Consider the following 22541-nt stretch of genomic DNA (forward strand, 5'->3'; position numbering starts at 1 on the left):
AATGACCAAGGACATAAATTCTCCCTGAGAGCCTCCAGAAAGGAATACAGCCCTACTGATGTCTTGATTTTAGCTCAGTGAGATCTATGTTGAACCTCGGGCCCAAAGAACTGTGAGAGAATAAATTTATGTTGTTCTAAAATGTTAAGTTTGTGGTGATTTATGATAGCAGCAATGGAAAACTAATACAAATGTTGGTACCAAGAGTGAGGTACTGCTGTAACAAATTCTAAAAGTGTAGAAATGGCTTTGGAATTGGGCAGTGAGCAAAGGCTGGAATAATAAAAAATAATAAATAAAACAGAGCATAATAGAGAAAGCCAAGATTGCCTTCAACTGTTAGCAGAAAACTGGACTTTAAGAATGCTGCCAGTGAGGGCTCAGAAGAAAATATGGAACATGTTATTGGAAACTAGGAGGAAAAAGAATCCTTGTTAAATAGTTACAGGAAGATTAGTGGAATTGCATCCCACAGTTGGGTGGAAAGAAGAACTTAGTAAATGATGAACTTGGATATTTAGCAGAAGAGGTTTCTAAGCAAAGTGTTGAAAGTGCAGCCTGGTTTATTGTTGCTACTTATGGCAAAATGCAAGAGGAGGGAGATAGATTGAGAGAAAAACTATTAAACAAAATAGAACCAGGACTTGATATCAGAAATTCTCAGCCAACTGTCCAGAAAAAACTTTCCTCCAAAATTATCAGAATTGATACAATTCTAATCAAATTAGGTTTTTCTTTTAGATTGACAAAATATTATTTCATAAATAATGTAAAAAAGAGTGTGACATAACAGAAAATCGCAGGATCAGAAGCTCTAGGATCCCATCACTCCACCAAAACAACTATTGAGCCAGCAGAAACCGTCTATAGCAACTTTTTTGGAACTCTGAAGTCTAGTTGAACACTTGCAGCATCCAGGGGGGAGCTTGATGAAGAATCTGGTGAATTTAAGTAAATTTCTGCTGTTTCAACCCCCACAGACTGAAGCAGCTTCCCAGCTGCAGAGGATTTAAACAGACGATACTCCCCCACCCCTACCCCCACCTCCTTTTTTGGGGGAGAAATCTTTGCCAGGCCACTAGCTGACCATAGAGACAATTGAACAGAAACTCCAGTGACCACACACAACAAGGAATACACACTTTGCAAAGATAGAATGGAAAAGTCATAAATAAATGGCCCCACCCCTCAACAAGCAGAAATCAGCAATCCCTGAAGAGTGGGAGAATTAGGTTTCCAGAATTACTACATATGATACTCAGAATGTCCAATTCTCAACAAAAAATTATAAAACACAAAGAAATAGGAAACTATGGCCCATTCACAGAAGAAAAAAAAAAGAATTTGACAGAAATTGTCCATGAGTAAGCCCAAGCATTGGAATTATTAGTCAAAGGAAACCATAGACAAAGAACTCAAGTAAATCAGGAAAACAATGTCTGAATAAAATTTGGAATTTTTTTTAAAGATGGGCCCTGAGCTAACATCTGTTGCTAATCTTTTTCTTTCTTTTTCTTCTCCCCAAAGACCCCCCAGTACATAGCTATATATTCTAGTTGTAGATCCTTCTAGTTCTGTTATGTGGGACACCATCTCAGCATGGCTTGATAGGCAGTGCTAGGTCTGCACCCAGGATCCAAACTAGCAAAACCCTGGGCCACCAAAGTGGAGCATAAGAACTTAACCACTCGGCTGTGGGGCTGGCCCCTAAAATTAGAATATTAATAAAGAGATAGAAAATTTTAAATGGATCCAAAAATAAATTCTGGAGCTGAAGAGTCTAATACCTGAAATGAAAAACTCAGTAGAAGGGTTCAAAAGCAGATTGGAGCAGGAAGAAGAAAGGATCAGTGAATTGAAGGTAAGACAATTGAAATTATCCAGTCTGAGGAGCAGAAAGAAAAAGAATGAAGAAAATCCTGAGGAATGTATGGAATACTATAAAACAGAACAATATAGGCATTATGGGAGTTCCAAAAAGAGAAGAAAGAGAAAGGAGCAGAAAAAAATATTCAAATAAATAATGACCAAAATCTCCCCAAATCTGATGAAAGATGTGAATATACACATCTAAGAATCTCAATGAACTCCAAGCAGGATAAACTCAGAGATCCACACAGAAACACATTATCATCAAATTGTCAAAACTAAAAGAGAAGTGACCCCTCATATAAAGGGATCATAAATAAGATTAACATATGATTTCTACTCAGAAGCCATGGAAGCCAGAAGGCAGTGGGATGACATATTTAAAGTCCTGAATTTAAAAAAACCCTGTCAAACAAGAATTCTATATCCAGCAAAACTATCCTTTAAGAATGAAGGAGAAATTAAGACAGTTCCAGGTAAACAAAAGCTCAGAGAGTTCATTATTGGTAGACCTATCCTACAAGAAATGCCCAAGGGAATCCTTCAGACTGAAATAAAAGGACACTAGACAATAACTCAAAGCCATATTAAAAACCAAGAAGACTAGTAAAGGTAGCTTCACAGGTAACTATAAAAACCAGTATTAGTTCACTTTAAGTTTAGTTTTTAACTTCTCTCTTTTTCCAACATGATTTAAAAGGAAAAGCATAAAACAATAATTATAAATCAATGTTAATATTTAAAGAAGAATTAACACCAATTCTTCTCAAACTCTTCCAAAAAATTAAAGAGGAGGGAACATTTCCTAATTTATTCTATGAGGCCAGCATTGTTCTGATACCAAAGCCAGAAAAAGACATTACAAGAAAAGAAAACTACAGATCAATATCTCTTATTAATATCTATGCAAATATCTTCAACAAAATACCAGAAAATCAAATTTAGCAGCATATTAAGAGAGATCCAGTTCAGCCCCAGTGGCCTAGTGGTTAAGTTCAGCACATTCCACTTCAGTGGCCTCAAACAGATGCATGTATGCCAGTGTTCATTGCAGCATTATTTACAATAGACAAAATGTGGAAACAACCCAAGTGTTCATCAACAGATGAATGAACAAATGACATTATGCTAAGTGAAATAATCCAAACATAAAAGGACAGTGTTAAAAGGTAAACTAAGGCATATTAAAATTTTTGAGTTTACTTGAGCAAAAATTGATTCAAATTGGGCAGCATCCAATCTAGCAGATAGAAGGGAGCTCCAAGGAACTGCACGAAATGAAAGACTTATAGGCAGAAGGGAGCAGGAACAAAGAAGTTATACTAGCCAAAAAAGTGGTTTGGTTATTGCAAAATTACTTTCCTGGAGGGGACAGCATCGGTCTATGAGGCAGATGGCCTAACTAGTGCTGATCAGGTGATTCCTGATTAACTGGTTTAAGATTCCATTTCTTAATTAAGTCTTGGTCTGATAACCTGGGGCTTAGCATAGCAACACTATTTTGGGCCTGTTGTCTTTTTAACAACAAATATTGTATGATCTCACTTATATGAAGTATCTAGAATAGGCAAGTTCATAAAGACAGAAAGTAGAAGCCAGGTTACCAGGGGAAGGAGGAAGGGGGAAAAATGATGAGTCATTGCCTAACCACACAGAGTTTCTGTTTGGGGTGATGAAAAAGTTTTGGAAATAGTGGCAATGGCTGCACAACATTTTGAATCTAATTAATGCCACTGAATTGTATAGTTAGTAAGAGTTACAGGTTTGCAAATCTCAGGGGGTAAGAAAGGGAGTCTCAGAGATGGATAGAGAAAGGAGGCCTGGTCAAGAGATGCTGTCCCAAAATTCAGTTTGCAATTTAGGGGGGGAAAGGATATTTTGATCCCACCTGACTCTATATGCCAAGTAAATTCCAGAAGATCAATGAGTCACCGAAGACTCTTGCCAAATCATTGCAATGGCCACTGCTTGTACTTGACATTTTAGTAAGATTTCCTTTTTTGACCAATGTCTTGAAACACATCCTTCCCTAGGCATCTACAGCATCACTCTTCCTTGTCATCTCACTGTCCTTCCCTTCTCATCCCAGGGTAGTAGTGGGGGTGAAGAAGGGGGATAGGTCACTGGACTGAGAAATTATTTGGAACAGAATTTGCTAAAGGATTGGGTGTGGATTTTGAAAGTGAAGAGTCAAGCATGGCTCTTAGACATTTAGCCTGAGCAACTGGGTTAATGGAGGTGTCATTTACTGACATGAAGATAATTATGGGAGGAACAAGTTTGGGACGGAAAGTGAAGAGTTCAGCCTGAATGTTTAACTCAGATGTCTGTTGGTCCTCCAGGGGAGATGATGAGCAAATGATGGGAATATAGGCGTCATTGTATGTATAGACAGCAATGAAGCCTTAAGTCTAGATGAGATGACCAGGCAGTAAGGAAAGGAAGAGGTGTCAGGACTGAGCCCTGGCTATGCAAAAGTCAAAAGGTGAGGAGGAACCAGCAGAATTGCTCAGAAGGAGTGTCCAGAACAAAGAATGGAAGAGCATGGGAACCTGGAGGCAGAGAAAGGATGAGGCTCTAGGAAGGAAGATGTGGCCAATCATCTTAAACGAGACTGAGCAATGGCCATTGGATTTAGCAACATGGAGCTCAATGATTACCTTGTCAGGTGTTGTTTTGGAGGAGTGAAGTGGGGCTGGAATGGAGTGGGTTTGGGAGAGAATGGGAGGAGAGGAATTGCAGGCAGTGAGATCTTTGGGGGAGCTCTGCTTGAAGGAAGGTACAGAATGCAGTGGTCACTGTAAGAGGTTCTGTCACAGGCCAGAGGAGCCTAGGGAGACATGACAATGAAATGCAATGTGGTATCCTGGATGGGATCCTAGAACAGAAAAAGGACATTAGGTAAAAACTAAGGGGATCTCAACAAACTATGGACTTTAATTAAAAATAGTGTACCAATATTGGTTCATTAATTGTAACAAATGTACCATAATAATGTAAGATAATAATAGGGGAAGCTGTGCATGTGTGTATGGGGGAGTATATAAGGGAAACTCTGTATTACTGCTCAACTATTTTGTAAATATAAAACTGTTCTAAAAACTGAAGTTTAAAAAAGGTGAAAGACAAAGTAATTAGATTCTTGTTTTGTTTGTTTGTTTTGTTTTTAAAGACACCATGTTTCTTTCTTTTTTTTTTTTTTTGTGAGGAAGATTAGCCCTGAACTAACATCTGCTGCCAATCCTCCTATTTTTGCTGAGGAAGACTGGCCCTGAGCTAACATCCGTGCCCATCTTCCTCTACTTTATATGTGGGATGCCTGCCACAGCATGGCTTGCCAAGCAGTGCCACTCCGCACCCGGGATCCAAACCCGCGAACCCTGGGCCACCAAAGCGGAATGTGTGCACTTAACTGCTGCGCCACCAGGCTGGCCCTAGAAGATTCTTATTTCATTTCTAAATCATAACATAATTTTAGCTGGCAAAATATTAACACACACTTAAGCACCTTTTGTCTGATTTATACAAAAGGAAATTTTAACTGAGTGACTTTTTGCAAGATCACAAAAATAGAAGCACAATAAATCACGTATACCAGTAAAAGGAAGTAGAGTTCAGAGGCACGCTATTTCAAAAGTCACACTCATTTTTTGTAAAAATTTAAAATGCTGTATTAAAATAGTACAGGAATATAAAAATGGTAGCTTCCTCTCCCTTCCCTTGAATCCATTTTCCGGAAGTCACCTGGCTGAAAGTTTAGAGTGAGTTCCTCCGGATTTTTTTATATGTAGTATATTGGAAGAGGTACGTCGTTTTGTTTTGTGTGTGTGTTTGTGTGTGTGTTTTGTTTTCCCAACAAGGAATCCTTTTCACAAATTGGTCTCTAAGCAATTCCATTTTTCTCAGCAATATATTGTTAAATTCCTTCCATGTCAACCGTCTGAATTTACTTCTTTTTTTAAGAGAAAATTGTGACTTTCAGCAGCTGCCTCGCAGGCTCAGGATTCCACGCAGGTGCTTTTGCCCCAGGGCTGTGATCCGCGGGCACGAGGCCACCTCGAGCACGCGGTGGATTAGGGGCGCCTGCAGTTCGTGAGAAACATGGCGAACTCTGCCTCCCAAGGGTGAAACGGGAAGACGGACCACGGACGGACTCGCGTAGGACGATGAACAGCCAGGTGGACAGATGAGCGTAGGTAAGGGCGGACGCGCTGACAGAACCAGTAAGCAGCCGCGAGTGAATATCCTCGATCCCCGCCAGGGGGCGGGCGAGAGCCAAGTCTGCGGTACTGCGCCTGCGCCTCGGGCGGCACCGCGTCTACTCTACGCATGCGTGGCGCTGCCCAGCGCCGACTGGAGCTTGAAGATGGCGGCTTCCGCGGTTTGCCGGGCGGCTTGCTGCGGGACGCGAGTGCTGCTGCACACCTGCCGCTCGGTGAGATGGCAGCGAGAGGGCAGGGCTACGGAGCGCGGGGCTTCGGGACGCGGACAGGGAGCGAGCTGTTAGCCGCAGCTGGTCGAGATTGAAGAGGTCGGGGGGGTCAGGGCCGTGGGAAGGTCATGGCTCAGGGCGGGCATGGGAGTCTCGCGGCTGGCCGGGGGTCGGGAACGGGGGTCCTGCTGCGGGCTTTGGAGTTGAGGGACGATCCCCCAACCCAGTCCTCAGTTCCGGCTGCCGCTTTCTAGCAGCCCGCCCTGCTGAGGTCGCCTGCCTTGCGGGGCACCGCCACCTTCGCCCAGGCCCTCCAGAGCGTGCCAGAGACGCAGGTCAGCCTGCTGGACAACGGACTGCGAGTGGCTTCGGAGCAGTCCTCCCAGCCTACCTGTACGGTGAGTGGGGGCCGCTGTGGGGAGGGCGCCTCCATATTGGGCCAGGCGTCTTTTCTCAGGTCGAGGTGTGACCTTGGGCTCGAGTCCTCTGGTTTAAGTCAGACTCCTGCTCACTCACCGCTGGATTGACCGTCCTACCCCAGTTCCGACCCTAGCTACGCCCTGATTTCTTGGGGGCAGTCCTTACCGTAGCCAACACTAGTTTAGCATATGATGCCTCTGAGGCAGGAGGCCAAGTTCTTTGCCAGCTTTTTCTTAAGCGGCCCATATGAGAGAAGTGATCCTGTCTTCGTTTTACAATGAGGAAAATGGGGTTCAGAGACATTAGGTGACTGCTGGCCTCACAGCTCAAAGTTATAATCTGCTAGTTAGACCAGGAATGCATTGGGCAAGAAATAGACTTGAAGATTCCAGTGAAATAGATGAGCTTGCAAAAATAAAAAAAAAATCCTAGAAATTGCCTCAAGGTTGGAAATCTTGGCTAGATATATGAATAGGTGAGAAGATTCTCAAGAAGTAATTCTCCCCCTTCTTCGCATCCCAAACTCCATGGCTAAGTGGTTTTATTGGTAAAGGCTTTCAGTTTTCCAGGAACGAATAACATCCTGTGAGGTGATGGGCAACTTTGTTTTTACACGGCACCTGTATAAACTGACCCAGAGCCTATTAAGAAGGCTTGGTAGAGATTGCTGTATTTCATGGACACTTAAGATGCTCTAGATTGTAAGGAGCATCACTGTGGGCCAGTGCCAGAGAAAGAATGCTGTCAGTTAGAATCAAAGGATACCATGGAGGGGCCGGCCCCATGGCCGAGTGGTTAAGTTCATGGGCTCCACTTGAGCAGCCCAGGGTTTCGCCGGTTTGGATCCTGGGCGCAGACATGACACCGCTGATCAAGCCACACTGAGGCGGCGTCCCACATGCCACAACTAGAAGGACCCACAACTAAAATATACAACTGTGTACTGGGGGGCTTTGGAGAGAAAGAAAAAAAAGGATACCATGGATTATAAAATGCATATGGCTTTCCAAGATGTTAGATGTCAAATAGATGTTTATGTAAGAATTTATGACATATGGTATGTATATCAACATCTCTTAGGAAAGTAGATGTGAAAATTTTAAGTCAGCTGTGAACAAATAGTAAATTAAAAGACTAGATCCATGTGACTATGTCAAGTGAGTGGTGTGCTGTGTGTTTCACGGCACACCGGAAGGGTATTAAGAATATTACAAGATTTTCTCATTGTGTGCCAGGGAGACACTTGGCAGTGTTGGGTGTCCAGGTCTGATTAAAAACTTTTTTGGGGGGACTGGCCTGGTGGCTCAGCAGTTAAGTTCCCACCTTCTGCTTCAGCAGCCTGGGGTCCACCAATTCAGATCCCGGGTGTGGACCTATGTACTGCTTGGCAAGCCATGCTGTGGCAGGCATCCCACATATAAAGTAGGGGAAGTTGGGCATGGATGTTAGTCCAGGTCAGTCTTCCTCAGCAAAAAGAGGAGGATTGGTGGTGGTTGTTAGTTCAGGGCTAATCTTCCTCAAAAAAAAAAAAAAATTAAAAAAAACCTTTTTTTTAAGTGTGAATGAAGGCTACTACCTTAATAGGATAAAATGGTCAGTATCTAAACCAATAGCCTGCTTCCTTCATGATGGGAGGTTAAAATCACCAGAACAAAAGCAGGGTATAATTTTTACAAAGGAGGAAATTCTTCCTAAGTTGTTTGCAAATGATCTGTTGCTTGCCTAGAAAAAAACAAAAAATCAACTGAAAAGCGAGACTCAATTTAAGAACTTCCTATGGTGATGGGACCAGGTGAACATGTACAGTTAGAAACTTCCCAGGGAGTCCTTGATAACCAGTCAGGAAATAGAGCAGGAAGGAGAGGTGATGCAGCCCGGGGCACCGGCTGCACTTCCAAGCACAGGGGCCCTGCCAAGACAGCTCTCCCCAACCCTGGGACCATGAGCCCCCATGCGTGAGGCTTGTGCTGAGGCACCCAGGGTGGAGTGTGAGTGAAGGCTGGGGTGGTTTGTTTGTTACCTTTGTCGGTGGCTTCTTGTCCAGGTAGGGGTGTGGATTGACGTTGGCAGCCGTTACGAGACTGAGAAGAACAACGGGGCAGGCTACTTTGTGGAGCATCTGGCTTTCAAGGTGAGACTCCTGAAGTCCTGCATCTCCCCTGGGCTTAGAGCTGCCTGTTGTCCCTCCTAAAGATGCAGATCAGAAAAGTCAGCCTCCTCAATTATAGGCTTCAGCTGGGGCATGATCGTGGCTGACTTTTCTGGAAGGAGCCACGTGGGCTTAGCCTCTCCTGAATGAGTACCTGTCTGGTGAGACCCTGCACAAGGCCCCCAGAGCCAAAAAACCTGGGGAGCCACAGGAGCTCCAGTATTCACTAGAGAGGGCAGGCCTGTGTTGTGTGTGTGTGTGTCGATGTGGAATTGTGGAATACACATAGATATACACGTGCATTGTAAGAAACCAACAGACTTGGGTGGGCATACGTTCTTGTGAAACACTCTGCTCTGGTGGAATACCTGGGCGTCTCTTATTTGTAGAAGTGACTACTGAGATTTCTTGAGGGTAGGGGCAGTCATCACCACTGTAGGCCGTCAGCCAGCACATATTGGTATGGAGTAGAGACTTGAGTTTTTTAAGTGAATGAAAGAAATGGAGGAGGAGATATGGGATGGGTTGGGGTGTGGAACAGGAACAGGCAGCCTAGCCAGCTGCAGCATCACATGTGTATAGATCTTGACATGCATGTATATGTGCCAGTGGACAGCGTCACTGCCACCCACACACACACAGGAATAGGGCTGAGTCCCGCAGAAGTCAGTAGGACACACATAGAGTCGTGTGAATGGTGTGTGGGGAGAGTGGGTAGTTGTAGCATCACCGGAACACAGGTGTGAGCTTACCTGATCGTGACTTCAGATACGGTGAGGGGGGAATGCTGGTAAGATCTGGCTGTTGTAGGAGCTCTGGATTTCAGGTAATACTTGCTTTGGCCATGCCCTTCTTTCCTGGCCCTTGGCTGTCTCCATTCTATTGGTTAATGATGCTGTGGCCTCTATCAGTTCATGGTCTGCTTAGCTCTTGGTGAGCATAGACTCTGGGCCCTATATCCCCAGAGTCTTTGCTGAGGGAGGTACTTATGAACCAGTCTTACTGGGACTTTAGCCTGTGAGGATGGGGGTCCTGGGCTCCCATGTAGCTCCTGATTGGTCCTGTTGATGTCTGGTTTCAGGGAACAAAGAATCGGCCTGGTAATGCCTTGGAGAAGGAGGTGGAGAGCATAGGGGCCCATCTTAATGCCTATAGCACCCGGGAGCACACGGCTTACTACATCAAGGCGCTATCTAAGGACCTGCCAAAGGGTAATGCCTGGAGGAGGGGCAGGGGCAGGGGGATAGGACTCCAGGGATGCAGAGAACAGGCACCCACGAGCCCCTGGCCTGGCCAAAGAATGGGGTTACCCTTAGAATATGGCCTTGCAGCAGGGCAACCAGGGCTGCCAGGCCTGTGGCTTTTGTGCTGTTATTGGTCTCCTCTGGCCCACCTGGTGCCCAGACCTGTCCTTCTTGTATCCAGCTGTGGAGCTCCTGGCCGACATTGTGCAGAACTGCAGCCTGGAAGACTCACAGATTGAGAAGGAGCGTGATGTGATCCTGCAGGAGCTGCAGGAGAATGATGCGTCCATGCGAGACGTGGTCTTTGACTACCTGCATGCCACGGCATTCCAGGGCACACCTCTAGCCCAGGCTGTGGAGGGGCCCAGTGAGAATGTCAGGTGAGAGTTGGCTGGGCCTGTGGTAGAATTTGTTCCCCCGTTCTGGGCTGGCCGGGCCACATCCACACACATTTGTTTATAGTTGGCTGAATATCTGTACTATTTTCCTGATTCACAGAACTGGAGATGTTTTCTCTGTTGCTGTGTTGTCCCTGTGAGTCTTTAAATGCCTCTCTGGTCTTCACTCAAATTTCAGGCTACATTTCCATGCATGTCATGATACCCTAAGGGAGGAAGCGTCTAGGTATCCCATCAGTGTGGCTTCTTGTCCTCTGGTGGGACCAGCTCTGATGCTGCCCCTGGAGAGCCCCAGAGTGTCAGTTTGCACTCTCCTCAGAGAGGACTATGAGCCTGTCCTGAGGTCAGATGTGAGGTGGGGCCAGGTGAGGACTGCCTTCTGGGCCCCGGAGGAGTGGGTGGCACAGATGGGGAAGAGATTGAGTGGTGTGCTAGGGCTTGCTTTTCAGGGAAGCCATGTTTCTTCTGTCTCTCCTGTCTGTCTCCTCAGCCCTGTTTTGTGTGACCCAAATTACTGGTTTGGGAGAGGTATTGACCCATTGGCCATGTGTCTTGACAGGAAGCTGTCTCGTGCAGACCTGACTGAGTACCTCAGCCGGCATTACAAGGCCCCTCGCATGGTACTGGCAGCAGCTGGAGGTGAGTGATGGGCTCACTGAGGCCCTGTGGTAATGGGTAGGTGGGCACCAGCCTTGGTTATTAGGGTCCAGATCTCCTGGGTCTGACCATAGGGGATCTTACACTTCTGGAGACGTGTTCCCACCCTGTCCTTGAGGAGAGTGACCACTCTCCTCTCTGAGGTCGGGTAGATTCTACCCTGCTGCTACCACTGTGACTGGCCACGCGGGCTGCTACTCCTCCTCTTTAGTATAGGCCTCAGTTGGGCTGCTGGCCCCTCCAGGCCTCAGGGCTTTTTCAGCCCCACCTGTTCCTAGGAGACCCAGTTTGCAGGCTGGTGGAACCTGCAAGCCCCTAAGCTTGTTCCTTGTGGCTTTGCCAGTGGGCAAACCAGACATTGGATGTGTGACGATGTACATTTGATGACAGACTAGGCAGTGTCTTGAAAGGAAGCCACACTGTGGTAGGGGGATTTTAATGGGGGACTCGGTTGGAGGTTAGGGGGATGCTTTTGAAGCACATGTTGTTTGAACAGAGGCCTAAAGAATTGTGAGAATTAGTTAGGGGGATAGTGGGGGATCTGAGTAGAGGGGAAGGGCAGTGTCATGGCCTGATGTGTCTTTTAAGGCTTGCTCTGCTGCCATGCGGGGACCAGAACAGAGGCAGGCAGACCAGGGCAGGGCTGTGGCAAGTACCTGGTGGGACATGGCAGGAGGAGGAGAGAGAAGTGGATGTACTCAACATGGTTTTATAGATGGGAACTTGACGGAGGTCTGGACATGATGGGTAGGGGACGGGAGCAGGGTCAAGGATGCTTCCCCGGCTTATGGTCTTGGCACCTGGGTGAGTTAACTGGACTGATAGGAAGAGCATGATAGGTGGCTTTGAGGCCATTGAACCTGGGGAAGAAGAGCAGTTTGAGCTACTGACACATTAGACTTGGGTGAGTTCAAGAGAGTCTGAGCTCATGGAAGGAAAGAATGAAAGACTGAAGCACCTGGCAGGCTGACACTCTGGGAAAGGCTGCCCACTGTCACAGCACCCACCAGTCTAGGTGCTAAGGCAGTAGAGGCTTCCTCTCGGAGAGGCCAGGAGGTGAAGTCTAACGGGTCCTGAGGGCATGAATTCATATTACTTGTAAATGTCCCCAGCTCTCAGGGGATCCCAGAACTAGTCACAGCTCTGCAGTAGGACCTCTTTATGCCCTCTCACTTGCCACCCCCACAGGAGCAACATCCAGGATCTGCTTGAGGAAGGGCTAGAGGGACAAGGCAGGGCAGGTGGCCTTGTGCCCATCCTTGATGCAGGTGAGACTGCATCACATGGGAACCCATTTTTGGATTCAGCATGCTGCTGCTTTCCTGTGGGTGAGGCGCTGGGAGCTGTTCCACCCTGAGGTGCCTGCCCTGTCCATGAGGCAGAGTCTTTCTCTGGAGGATCCTCTTCCCTCACCCTGTCCTGATGTCATGTCTTCTTTCTGCCATCTCCCACTGAGATAGGACGTGGGTTCCCTGGCTGTGTGTGATTCCCTCTACCCTGTGCCTGGGACCCTGGCTGGCCAGTGACACTGCTGTCTGTCTCGGCAGGGGTGGAGCACCGGCAATTGCTAGACCTCGCCCAGAAGCACTTCAGCAGCATCTCTGGGACATACACAGAGGACGCTGTGCCCACTCTCGCTCCTTGCCGCTTTACTGGCAGTGAGGTAGGCCACCTGGTGGGCAGGGCTACTACTCTCAGCCAGGGCCTCTGGGAGGACCCTTGCATGTGTGGTTATCCTCATGGCTCCAGAGATGCCTCAGGAGGTGGGAAGGGGGCCTCACAAGCACACGTGCATGCACACACTCCACCCACACCTGGCACCTTTTCTGGTCACCTGGGCAGTCTACCTGTCCCTCAGCCTCACCATGTACTTTTTCAGATCCGCCATCGTGATGATGCCTTGCCTTTGGCTCATGTGGCTATTGCGGTGGAGGGGCCTGGCTGGGCCAACCCGGACAATGTGGCCCTCCAAGTGGCCAATGCCATCATCGGCCACTATGACTGCACTTATGGTGGTGGCACGGTGAGTACCAGGGCCAGGCATGGAACTTTGGCTTCAAGGAAGAGAGGGTGCTGGGGCTGTGGTCTCCTGTACTGTGGTGTTCAGAGTGTGGGCCATAGACAGGAGGGTGGGTGCTGACGACCCTTGCCTCTGGCAGCACCTGTCTAGCCCACTGGCTTCAGTCGCAGTGGCTAACAAGCTGTGCCAGAGTTTCCAGACCTTCAGCATCTGTTACGCAGAGACTGGGTTGCTGGGTGCACACTTTGTCTGCGACCGCATGAGCATTGATGACATGATGTTCTTCCTGCAAGGCCAGTGGTGAGTGCCAGCCCAGTACTACCAGGGGCGTGGGGGCCTTTGAGCAGGATAGTGGGAGGCTAAGAGACAGCACTCTCTCTCAGAATGAATACCACCCCCTGCTTTAGGATGCGCCTGTGCACCAGTGCTACGGAGAGTGAGGTGGTCCGGGGCAAAAACATCCTCAGAAATGCCCTGGTATCTCATCTGGATGGTGAGTCCTGCAGCCCTGTGGGGAAGGGTGGAGTGCATCCTGGCAGTGACAGTCCCATTGTGGACACCGTTCCTAACTGAGATTGGAAAGGAAAACTTTGAAGGTCATGCCATACCCCACCACCCCACCTGCAGGGGCTTGGAGTTTGGAGTTTCACATACAGGTATGGGTGGGCCAGGTCAACAGCCCATTGCTACAGCAATAGGTTTAGCAGTGAGGGTTGTGATCTGGGATCAGACCAAGGTCCAGGTGTCAGCCTGAAGCTGGAAGTTGGAGGTTTGGTGTGTACCTGTGGTCCAGGACTAGACTGGATGAATCTGTAAGCTTCCCCTACCCTTGCAGGCACCACTCCTGTGTGTGAGGACATTGGACGTAGTCTTCTGACCTATGGCCGCCGCATCCCCCTGGCTGAGTGGGAAAGCCGGATTGCGGTAACACGGGCCCTGGGAGACGTTCTGGAGTCTTGATATGGCAGGCTCCTAGAGGATGGAGAGTTGAGGCCTGATGGAGCGCAGACAGCTCCTAGAGGCATCCCTGGTGTCCTAGGCAACGTCACCAGCAGAGGTGGCATAATTGGAGGGCAGGGCACAGGGACTCATGGCTGTGGGGATGGGTGGGGCCCATGGAAGTCTGTAGCAAGGAGAGCCCTGCTGCCTTTCCCCTTTTGGGGGAAGGGGCAGCTTCATGGTACATGTGGAAGATTTTGGTTGGCTGGATCATGTTGACTGGCTGAAGTGGTCCCCAGGTGCCTGTGAGTCAATGTGCCTTCTGCTTCACCCTGCAGGAAGTAGATGCCAGTGTGGTACGTGAGGTCTGCTCCAAGTACTTATATGACCAGTGTCCAGCAGTGGCTGGATTTGGTGAGTGGCCTAGAAGGCCTGCTTTTTGTCCCCCTTAGGCCATTCCGTTGGCCTCCCCTTCTGCCTTTGCTCCCCTATCCCCCTCCCTACACTTGGGAGCAGCAAGTTGAGGCCCCCAAGAGGCTCTGCCCAATAGCCTGGCTGCCAGGGAGTTGTTGCTCAGAAAACCTGTCCTAGCAGCTCCCTGACTCCCTGCCAAGGTGCCTCCATCAATACCCTACACCCGACAGGTAACGGACACCTCCGCGTGTGGGGTGGGGCTCCAAAGGCCAGAACATGAAGGGACAGGCTCAGCACCCCTGAGGGAATGTTCTCTCCCCTCTTTCCACTCAAAGCCTGTCTTGTGCTGCTCTGGGCAGCTCTGAATCAGGTGTGGCGCACAGCCAGGTGTCCCTGTACAGGCCAAGTACCCCACCCTGACGCCCCGCCCTATCTATCCCCCCAGGCCCCATTGAGCAGCTCCCAGACTACAACCGGATCCGTAGTGGCATGTTCTGGCTGCGCTTCTAGGCAGGAAGCCTATGCAGGCAAGAGGGCCGGGCCAGGGTTCCTGGTCCCCCACCGCAAACATATCACCTCAGTTCTTCAAACCTGTGCTGCAGATTACCACCAATAAAGTCCTGTGTTGAGAACTGTGTTGTCCCTCTCTTGGCATTGGCATGAAGTACGCTGGGCAGTGGGTTGGGGAACAGGGACTTCACCCCCCAGTTCTGCATCCCCTGGATCCTTCCGCCTTCCCACAGGCTGATGTGTCCTCAGCCAGGGGCAAACGTGGGGGCTGCAGCACGGAGGCCGGAAGTCTTTGATGCCTGCAGGGAGCTGAGGCCAGATGTTTCCACTTAGCCACATGGGGGATGCTTCTAGCCAGTCTGTCCCAAGAGCTGGGTGTGGGAGTCCATGAGAACTGCAGACCCAGCCTTTGCCCTGGTAGAGGCCCCAGTCTGGGAACTCGGGGCTCAAGTGGGAAGCCCCTCGCTGTGGGTCCTATGCAATCACCCTCTGGCAGTCCCTGGTCCTTTGGAAGGACTGGGGGGCCCAAGGACTGTCGTTGAGAAGCTTCCTTCATATGTTTACTCTGGATTCTGGGAGGAGGACAGCCTGGGGGCATAGTGTTCCCATTTGGTTTCTAACTGCTGCCTGGACAGGCAGGGCAAGAATCCTTTGCCTCCATTCGCCGCTGACTCAGGCTCCAAGAATATCCCTGAGCTCAGTGGGGCCTGAGCCCCCTCCCTCGACTAGGTCTGTCCCAGGCATGTCCTGAGCTGCTGGCCCAGTGATCCCCTCCCCATCTCCCTGAGGCAGCCAGGACATGGTGGAGCTCTCAGCTGTCTAGTCCTTCCACCTTTGGGCTCTCGTCCCCAAGGCAGGTAGGCCTCTCTTCCTGCACCCCCCACCCCCACCCCTTCCACAGTCAGGTTCCCTGGGAACCTAGGGGGAGTAGAAGTGAGGGGCTTGAGTGTCCTGTGAGGAAGGTGCTGCTTGCAATCATAAGCGGGGTTCTTGGACAAGGGTTGTTGAGAAGAGGACTATTCAAACCCCCTCCAGCATCCCAGCCTTGCAGTAGCCAAAAGAACCCTTGAATCGCTCAAGCCCTGACCCATTGCTTTTCCTTCACCCCTGTTTGTTGTCAGAAGTTGTTAATTAGGAAATAACTGTTAAGTGCCTTCTAGAAGCCAGGGCTGGGGGACTCAGGTCATCCTCCAACTTTGTGACCGGTTGGAAAGAAGCTGCTGGACAGGTGCAGAACCCTGACAGGCCCACCCCTGGGTGCTTACAGATGCAGCACACCAGACTGGGGGAACAGCAAGTGCCAAGTCTCTTGCCCTAGGTTTGAGCTCCTGGAGGATGGGGCTTTATTTCTCTTCTAAACCCAGGCCTGACCCTCAAAGGCTTAAGGGATGCTGGACACATGAGAGAGTTCGAGCTCCTGGGAATGATCTGGACCTAATGGACTTTGCGGACCAAGCCAGGAATTTGATCTTCACTCTGGAGGCATGTTAGGGGAGGTGCATTGGAGGTTACTGGGAGAAAAGTGGATTGGTCAACCTGAGCTTTAGCATGGGGACTCTCGCTGGATTTCTGTGGCGAGCTAGTGAGCCACACGCAGAGCAGAGGTCACCGACGTAGAAAGAGCTGGAGCGAGCTGTGGGGACACGAGCAGGGCAGCATCCCCAGCAGGGCTTGGGTACCACAGGGGAGAGGTCGGTTGGAGGAGGATGACCTGCCTAGTTTTGGCCACAGTTCTGGTGAGAAATTTGGAGGTATCCAGGGCAATGGGATATGTAGGGCTGGAATGCTCAAAAAAGGCCCTAGTTGGAGACAGATATGGTACCACCTGGCAGAGATGGAGACTGAAGCCAGAGAAGGAAATGTCTGAGGGAGTGTGAGAGGGAGAAGGACAGAACTCAGGCCCCACTGCCCTGATGGAAGGAGCTGGCCTCTGGGGCTGTGCCGTAGGCTGTGTGCCTGCCAGGAGGCTTGATCCATGGGCCTCAGAGGGCCACACACCTGCTCATGAACCTCCTAGGAGTTCCAGACATGCACTCATCCCCAACCTTGCTTCTACCTCCCCAAGAGCCTCTACCAGAAAACTTTGAGTGACCCCCTCACAGCAGGCAGCCCTTCCTTTTTGGGGGGGATCCCTCATGGTTCTGATGAGGTTTGCCTGAACACCCTCTCAGCTGGGCCTCCAGTCTCCCCTAAAGGCTGGACCCACATGTGTGTGTGTCCATACTGTATGTGCCAGCTCTGCCCTGCTCTCACCCACCCTTGCTATACGAGAGGTGAGGGTCTTGGAGGCAGGGGCTGCCTCTGTAACAAGAGCATGACTGATTCTCTGCTGCCCTCCCTGTAGGACAGCTTCAGGGGATGGGAGGTCCTGGGACATGGCTGAGGAGACCTTGATCTTGGAAAAAGTATCTGGACCCCATGGGTCACAGCACTGTATCCCATGATAATTAGGGGGAGGGTTCAGCAATAAAAGGGGTTGTTCTGTAGCTCCAGCCTTCTGGGCAATTGGAAAACAGGCAGCATGAATGGTCCTCAGTGCCCCTACCTCTGGCCATCCCAGAGACCTCAGGCCCTGGAGGAGTCTGGGAGAGACAAGTTTATCAGAAATGCCATCCCCATCTCTCCCCACTTAGCCTGGGGATCCCCTGGGGAGGCTGTGGGCATGTTGGAAGGGGCCCAGTGGCAGTGATGAGTATAAATGTACTTTCTGGGCTTTGCAGTTATCCAGGACTGGCAGGGGAAAAAAAAACGGGCCTGTTCTTCTTGGGAGTGTCTCTCTGCTTTGGTGTCACCCTCTTATCATGAACAGATATGCATATACAAAGACTCACCTCCTCAGGACAGTGTCCCTGACCTAGGGGTATGTTGGGACCGTCCACAGTCACACAAGTCAGTTGAGGGAGACAGGGAGGTGGCCGGGAAGTCAAGCTGGTTAAGGGGAGAGGAGTGGGGCAAGGGTAATTATGAAGGTGGAAGCTACAGGTGGACCATGAGGACAGTAAGGAAAGGAGGGAAGGGCCCAGGATGACCTCTGGGCCTGGTGGGGATGATGGGTGGAAGGGGGTCTTCAAGAAGAGTAGATCGAAGGAGGGGACTCTGGCAGGCCAGAATGAGGATGTGTGGTTAGGGGTACCTGGCTTGGGGAAGACAGGCTCACCAGTGGGGAAATAGGCAGGAGGTGGTGGATTCCTGAGAGATGAGCTGTCACCGTGGGTGGTCCCACCCTCCATGTATGGATAGACCCCCCCTGCAGGCACAGCTGGCTGGCATCTGTCTGGGAATGGTTCAGGGCATAGTTGGGGGTGCGTGACACTGGGATGGACACTTAAACATAAGCATGACACAGATTCTCTCCTTCTGGCTTCCCCCTCCAAAGCGGGGGCAGGCATTACTTGGATGCAGCCCAGTGGTGCCTTGCTTTCCTTGGGATGAGCCCAGAACCCCTCATTTGCTGGGGGCTGCTCTGCCTGTCAAGGGGTTTGGGGTGGGGCACAGGAGACCCAACAGACAGGGATGGCTGAATCACAGGAGTGGCCGTCGGGACTCATGGCCTGAGGGCTTGTCTGGGCACCCCCATAGGGTGCAGGGTGAGTCATCTCCAGCTGCAGGCTTCCCCACCCCCCACCATCCTCCTGCCTCTTCGGGCCCCCAGGAACCTATCTGAATTCCAGCCTCCAGCAGTCACTTTACTAATCACTCTGTGCTTGACCTAAAGCAGCCAAGACCTCTGACCCTAGATGGGGTTGGAGGGGACCTTCCTCAGCATCTGTCTGTAGAGAACCTTCTGGGGGATTCCTAGAAGCCACAGGAGGTGGGGGGTTTTACACTTAAGTGGAGACAGATTATCCGTTCAGGGGAGGGGAGGCGGGGGCGGCGACCTCTGGGACGGTGGGTGGGGGCGGGCCTCCTGGGTCCCCGCCCGCCGCTCCGCCCCCCCCCCCCCCCCCCCCAATCAGGGACTTTTCTCTGCTGTGGCTGCGGGACTGCGGCGGCGGCTGGCGGCGGGAGCCGACGGACGGGCAGGCAAGACTGGGACCGGGGGTAGGGGAGCGCTGGGCTCGGACCTGCCAAGGCCGCGGGGGCCGAGGGACAGAGGCGGTGGTCCTGGCTGACCGTTTCCCCCACCCAGGATGAGGCTGCGGCTCCTGGTGGCCGCGCTCTGCGCCGGGATCCTGGCAGGAGCGCTCCGAGTCCGGGCCCAGCACAGGGAGAGAGGTGGGCATGGCAGGGAAGGACCCTGTCCAGGGCGCTGTACCCTGTCACCCGCGGCTCCACAGGGCCTTCATCCTGGATCCCGCTCCCCACGACCCCACGCGCGTTCCTCCTGACTCTCCCCGGACTCCCCAAACCCTCCGCCACCCGCGCTGTGTCCTCCAAACCGCATCCTATCCTATTCGAATCCAAATTCTGGCTCCCTAGATGAGCGCTGGGTCCCCTACCCTATGTCACTCTGCACTGGCCCCCTCAGTCCCAGATCTGCATCTGTGCAGGCGACTCTCCCTCCCCACCTCCTCACCAATCCTCCGGGGAGGAGGCTGCTCCAGGCCCCACCGCGGCTCACTCCAAGGTTTCCAGGCCCAAGACAAGGCCTACTCCCCGTCCCCAGCCCCCAGTTCCAAGGGACCGCAGTGCCCCGAGAGGGGTGGGTGCGTTCCAAGAAGAGGTTGTGATCACTCCTCCCGATTCAGTGACCTGCACGCGCCTTTACGCCGCTGACATCGTGTTCCTGCTCGACGGCTCCTCATCCATTGGCCGCAGCAACTTCCGCGAAGTGCGAGGTTTCCTTGAGGGGCTGGTGCTGCCCTTTTCTGGAGCAGCCAGTGCGCAGGGTGTGCGCTTTGCTGCTGTGCAGTACAGTGACGACCCACGGTGAGTGGTGGCCCCCAGAGCTGGGGACTCAGAGCTCCTACCAGGACCCCTCTCCCAGACAGGAGCAGAGAGCCCGAAAACTCCTAGACCAGGCTTTGGGGAACCCAGAGACTCCCCCAGCCACGACCTCCTCTGGAGACAGAAACCGGGATCTCCTAGGTAGAGCCCTTGCACCTGAGACACCTCCAGACCAGTGCCCCGCCAAAGACAGGGGCTGTATTTTCTGATCTGGAGATGGAGAGCCCGGGGGGGGGGGGGGGGGGGGGGGGGGGGGGGGGGGGGGGGGGGGGGGGGGGGGGGGGGGGGGTGCCTGGGGAGCTCAGATGCCCTGTGCCTGTTGGATTCTCCATGTTCTAGCCTCCTGACTCCTTCAGCCTCTCCACTCACCAGAGGGCCTCCCTGTCTGGCTAACGTCCACCTCCCTACAACTGAGCCCTTCCTCCTACAATTATTTAATTAACTAGACCTCCAGTCTCCCTGAGGCTGGGAGCCCCAAGGGCTCCAGGCCTGCCCAGGCCCAGCCACAGGCAGGACATAAAGGGGTACCTGAGAAGTTTGTTAACTTGGGGGCTTCAGAGGTGGACGGCAGGAATCACAGAACCAAGAGGACTATCAAGGGGGCCTGATACAACCCTCACCCAGTGAACTCCTGGAGGCCAGGGCCACAAAAGGTCCTGGCCCCTAGCCTGTTCCTAATCCCCTTCCCCATAGGACGGAGTTTGGCCTGGATGCGCTTGGCTCAGGGGGTGATGTGATCCGTGCCATTCGTGAGCTCAGCTACAAGGGGGGCAACACACGCACAGGGGCTGCAATTCTCCATGTGGCTGACCATGTCTTCCTGCCCCAGCTGGCCCGACCTGGTGTCCCCAAGGTGATCTCTCACCCTACCGTGCCTCCCAAAGTGACCGCAAGCTAAGTGTCTGAGGTAGTCCTGACTTGACCCCTGCACCTGCCCCAGGTCTGCATCCTTATCACAGATGGGAAGTCCCAGGACCTGGTGGACACAGCTGCCCAGAGGCTGAAGGGGCAGGGAGTCAAGCTGTTTGCTGTGGGTGAGTACCAAGCTGCGGTGACAGTTAAGTTGGGGCAGGGACCAGTCAGAAGGCATGTTGGCAGCTGAGCCCTGATTGGGTATCACCTCAGGGATCAAGAATGCTGACCATGAGGAGCTGAAGCGAGTGGCCTCACAGCCAACCAGTGATTTCTTCTTCTTCGTCAATGACTTCAGCATCTTAAGGACGCTTCTGCCTCTTGTTTCCCGGAGAGTGTGCATGACTGCTGGTGGTGTGCCTGTGATCCTGCCCCGTGAGTTCCTGCCCACACTGTGTGCCTTGACCTGGAGCTCTGACCCTGACCCTGACCCCGACCCCAACCTGGGAGTGCTGATTCCATCCCATGTGCTCCTGACACCAAGGTGGGGGTGATGTCCTCTGAGCCTGCCCTGGAGGTGCTGACCCTACTCCATGTGCTCCTGACCCTCGACCCCAACACTGCTCCATAAGTGCTGACCCCTGATCCTCCTGCCTGATGGCCTGATTTTCCCCTTTCCCAGCTGATGGTTCGACCTCTGGTCCACGAGACCTGGTGCTGTCTGAGCCAGGGAGTCAATCCTTGAGAGTACAGTGGACGGCGGCCAGTGGCCCTGTGACTGGCTACAAGGTCCAGTACACTCCTCTGACAGGGCTGGGACAGCCCCTGCCAAGCGAGCGGCGGGAGGTAAGGATGTCAGGAGTGGTAGGTGGAGGGCTGGGAACTTGGCTGGGCAAGATGAAGTGACCTCTGACCCTGGGCAGGTGAGCATCCCAGCTGGTGAAACCAGCATACAGCTGCAGGGTCTCCGGCCACTGACCGAGTACCAAGTGACTGTGGTTGCTCTCTACGCCAACAGCATTGGGGAGGCCGTGAGCGCGACAGCTCGGACCAGTGAGCACTTCTGCTAACCTCTGACCCACTTACCTAGCCACCCACCTCCGTAACCCCTTCCACTCCTGACTCCACTAATCCCTGGTGGGATCTTCCCCCAGCTGCCCTGGAGGGGCCAGAGCTGACCATCCAGAACACCACAGCCCGCAGCCTCCTGGTGGCTTGGCAGAGTGTACCAGGTGCCACTGGTTACCGTGTGACGTGGGGAGTCCTCAGTGGTGAGTGAGAGGTGTGGGCTGAGGGGGGGTCCCTGCACCTCAGACAGGATTGCAGAGTCCTGAATCTGCAAGGCCCATTCACTCCTCTGTGCCCCCTGTGCAGGTGGGGCCTTGCAGCAGCAGGAGCTGGGCCCTGGGCAGGGGTCGGTTTTGCTGCATGACTTGGAGCCTGGCACAGACTATGAGGTGACCGTGAGTGCTCTGCTTGGCCATAGTGTGGGATCTGCCACCTCCCTGACTGCCCGAACTGGTGAGAAGACTGGCTGCTTTTTTGGGCTGGGTGGGCAGGCAGGCAGGGCACAGAGGCCGCTGATGTCCCATGTGCCCTGGGCAGATACTTCTGTTGAGCAGACCCTGCGCCCAGTCATCCTGGGTCCCACATCCATCCTCCTTTCCTGGAACTTGGTGCCTGAGGCCCGTGGCTACCGGCTGGAGTGGCGACGTGAGAGTGGTCAGTGCAGGGGGGAGGAGTGAGCAGG

At 51.9% G+C, this 22541-nt stretch overlaps 2 protein-coding genes across 5 annotated transcripts in view; both read left to right on the forward strand.

Annotated features, from left to right (window-relative positions):
* Positions 1 to 6154: 6154 nt before the first annotated feature.
* On the forward strand, positions 6155 to 15174 carry LOC124250987 (cytochrome b-c1 complex subunit 1, mitochondrial). Of its 2 annotated transcripts, none has more exons than XM_046683368.1 (13): positions 6155 to 6304; positions 6559 to 6699; positions 8766 to 8852; positions 9952 to 10081; positions 10296 to 10494; positions 11072 to 11151; positions 12717 to 12832; positions 13049 to 13192; positions 13329 to 13489; positions 13597 to 13682; positions 14025 to 14113; positions 14467 to 14542; positions 14988 to 15174. In XM_046683368.1, exons 1-13 carry the CDS (start codon positions 6236 to 6238, stop codon positions 15050 to 15052), a joined length of 1443 nt encoding a protein of 480 aa, XP_046539324.1. In that variant the 5' UTR covers positions 6155 to 6235; the 3' UTR covers positions 15053 to 15174. The 2 variants fall into 2 exon arrangements, with proteins under 2 accessions (XP_046539324.1, XP_046539316.1); XM_046683360.1 differs by having other exon boundaries at positions 6159 to 6304; positions 6556 to 6699.
* A 3817-nt stretch (positions 15175 to 18991) lies between these two features.
* COL7A1 (collagen type VII alpha 1 chain) overlaps positions 18992 to 22541 on the forward strand; it is a 32879-nt gene continuing 29329 nt past the window's right edge. For 2 of the 3 annotated variants that reach the window (XM_046658751.1, XM_046658741.1), the window contains exons 1-11: positions 18992 to 19075; positions 19182 to 19267; positions 19741 to 19921; positions 20633 to 20792; positions 20880 to 20973; positions 21065 to 21226; positions 21474 to 21637; positions 21715 to 21844; positions 21946 to 22062; positions 22166 to 22312; positions 22397 to 22513. In XM_046658751.1, the coding sequence (XP_046514707.1) occupies positions 19183 to 19267; positions 19741 to 19921; positions 20633 to 20792; positions 20880 to 20973; positions 21065 to 21226; positions 21474 to 21637; positions 21715 to 21844; positions 21946 to 22062; positions 22166 to 22312; positions 22397 to 22513 (1357 nt within the window). In that variant the 5' untranslated portion in view covers positions 18992 to 19075; position 19182. Of the gene's footprint in view, positions 19076 to 19181; positions 19268 to 19740; positions 19922 to 20632; positions 20793 to 20879; positions 20974 to 21064; positions 21227 to 21473; positions 21638 to 21714; positions 21845 to 21945; positions 22063 to 22165; positions 22313 to 22396; positions 22514 to 22541 lie in introns of those variants that run through there. The other variant, XM_046658759.1, reaches the window with a different exon arrangement.

This window comes from Equus quagga, chromosome 1, assembly GCF_021613505.1.
Source record: "Equus quagga isolate Etosha38 chromosome 1, UCLA_HA_Equagga_1.0, whole genome shotgun sequence".
In the NCBI taxonomy this organism is placed as follows: domain Eukaryota; kingdom Metazoa; phylum Chordata; class Mammalia; order Perissodactyla; family Equidae; genus Equus; species Equus quagga.

Bases quoted from the DNA above. Each gene is read 5' to 3' on its own strand.
- LOC124250987 (XM_046683360.1), top strand. From the start codon at position 6,236: ATGGCGGCTTCCGCGGTTTGCCGGGCGGCTTGCTGCGGGACGCGAGTG. The intron at 6,700-8,765 runs GTGAGTGGGGGC...CTTCTTGTCCAG, and splicing joins CCTCCCAGCCTACCTGTACG to GTAGGGGTGTGGATTGACGT. The intron at 13,193-13,328 runs GTGAGTACCAGG...TGCCTCTGGCAG, and splicing joins GCACTTATGGTGGTGGCACG to CACCTGTCTAGCCCACTGGC.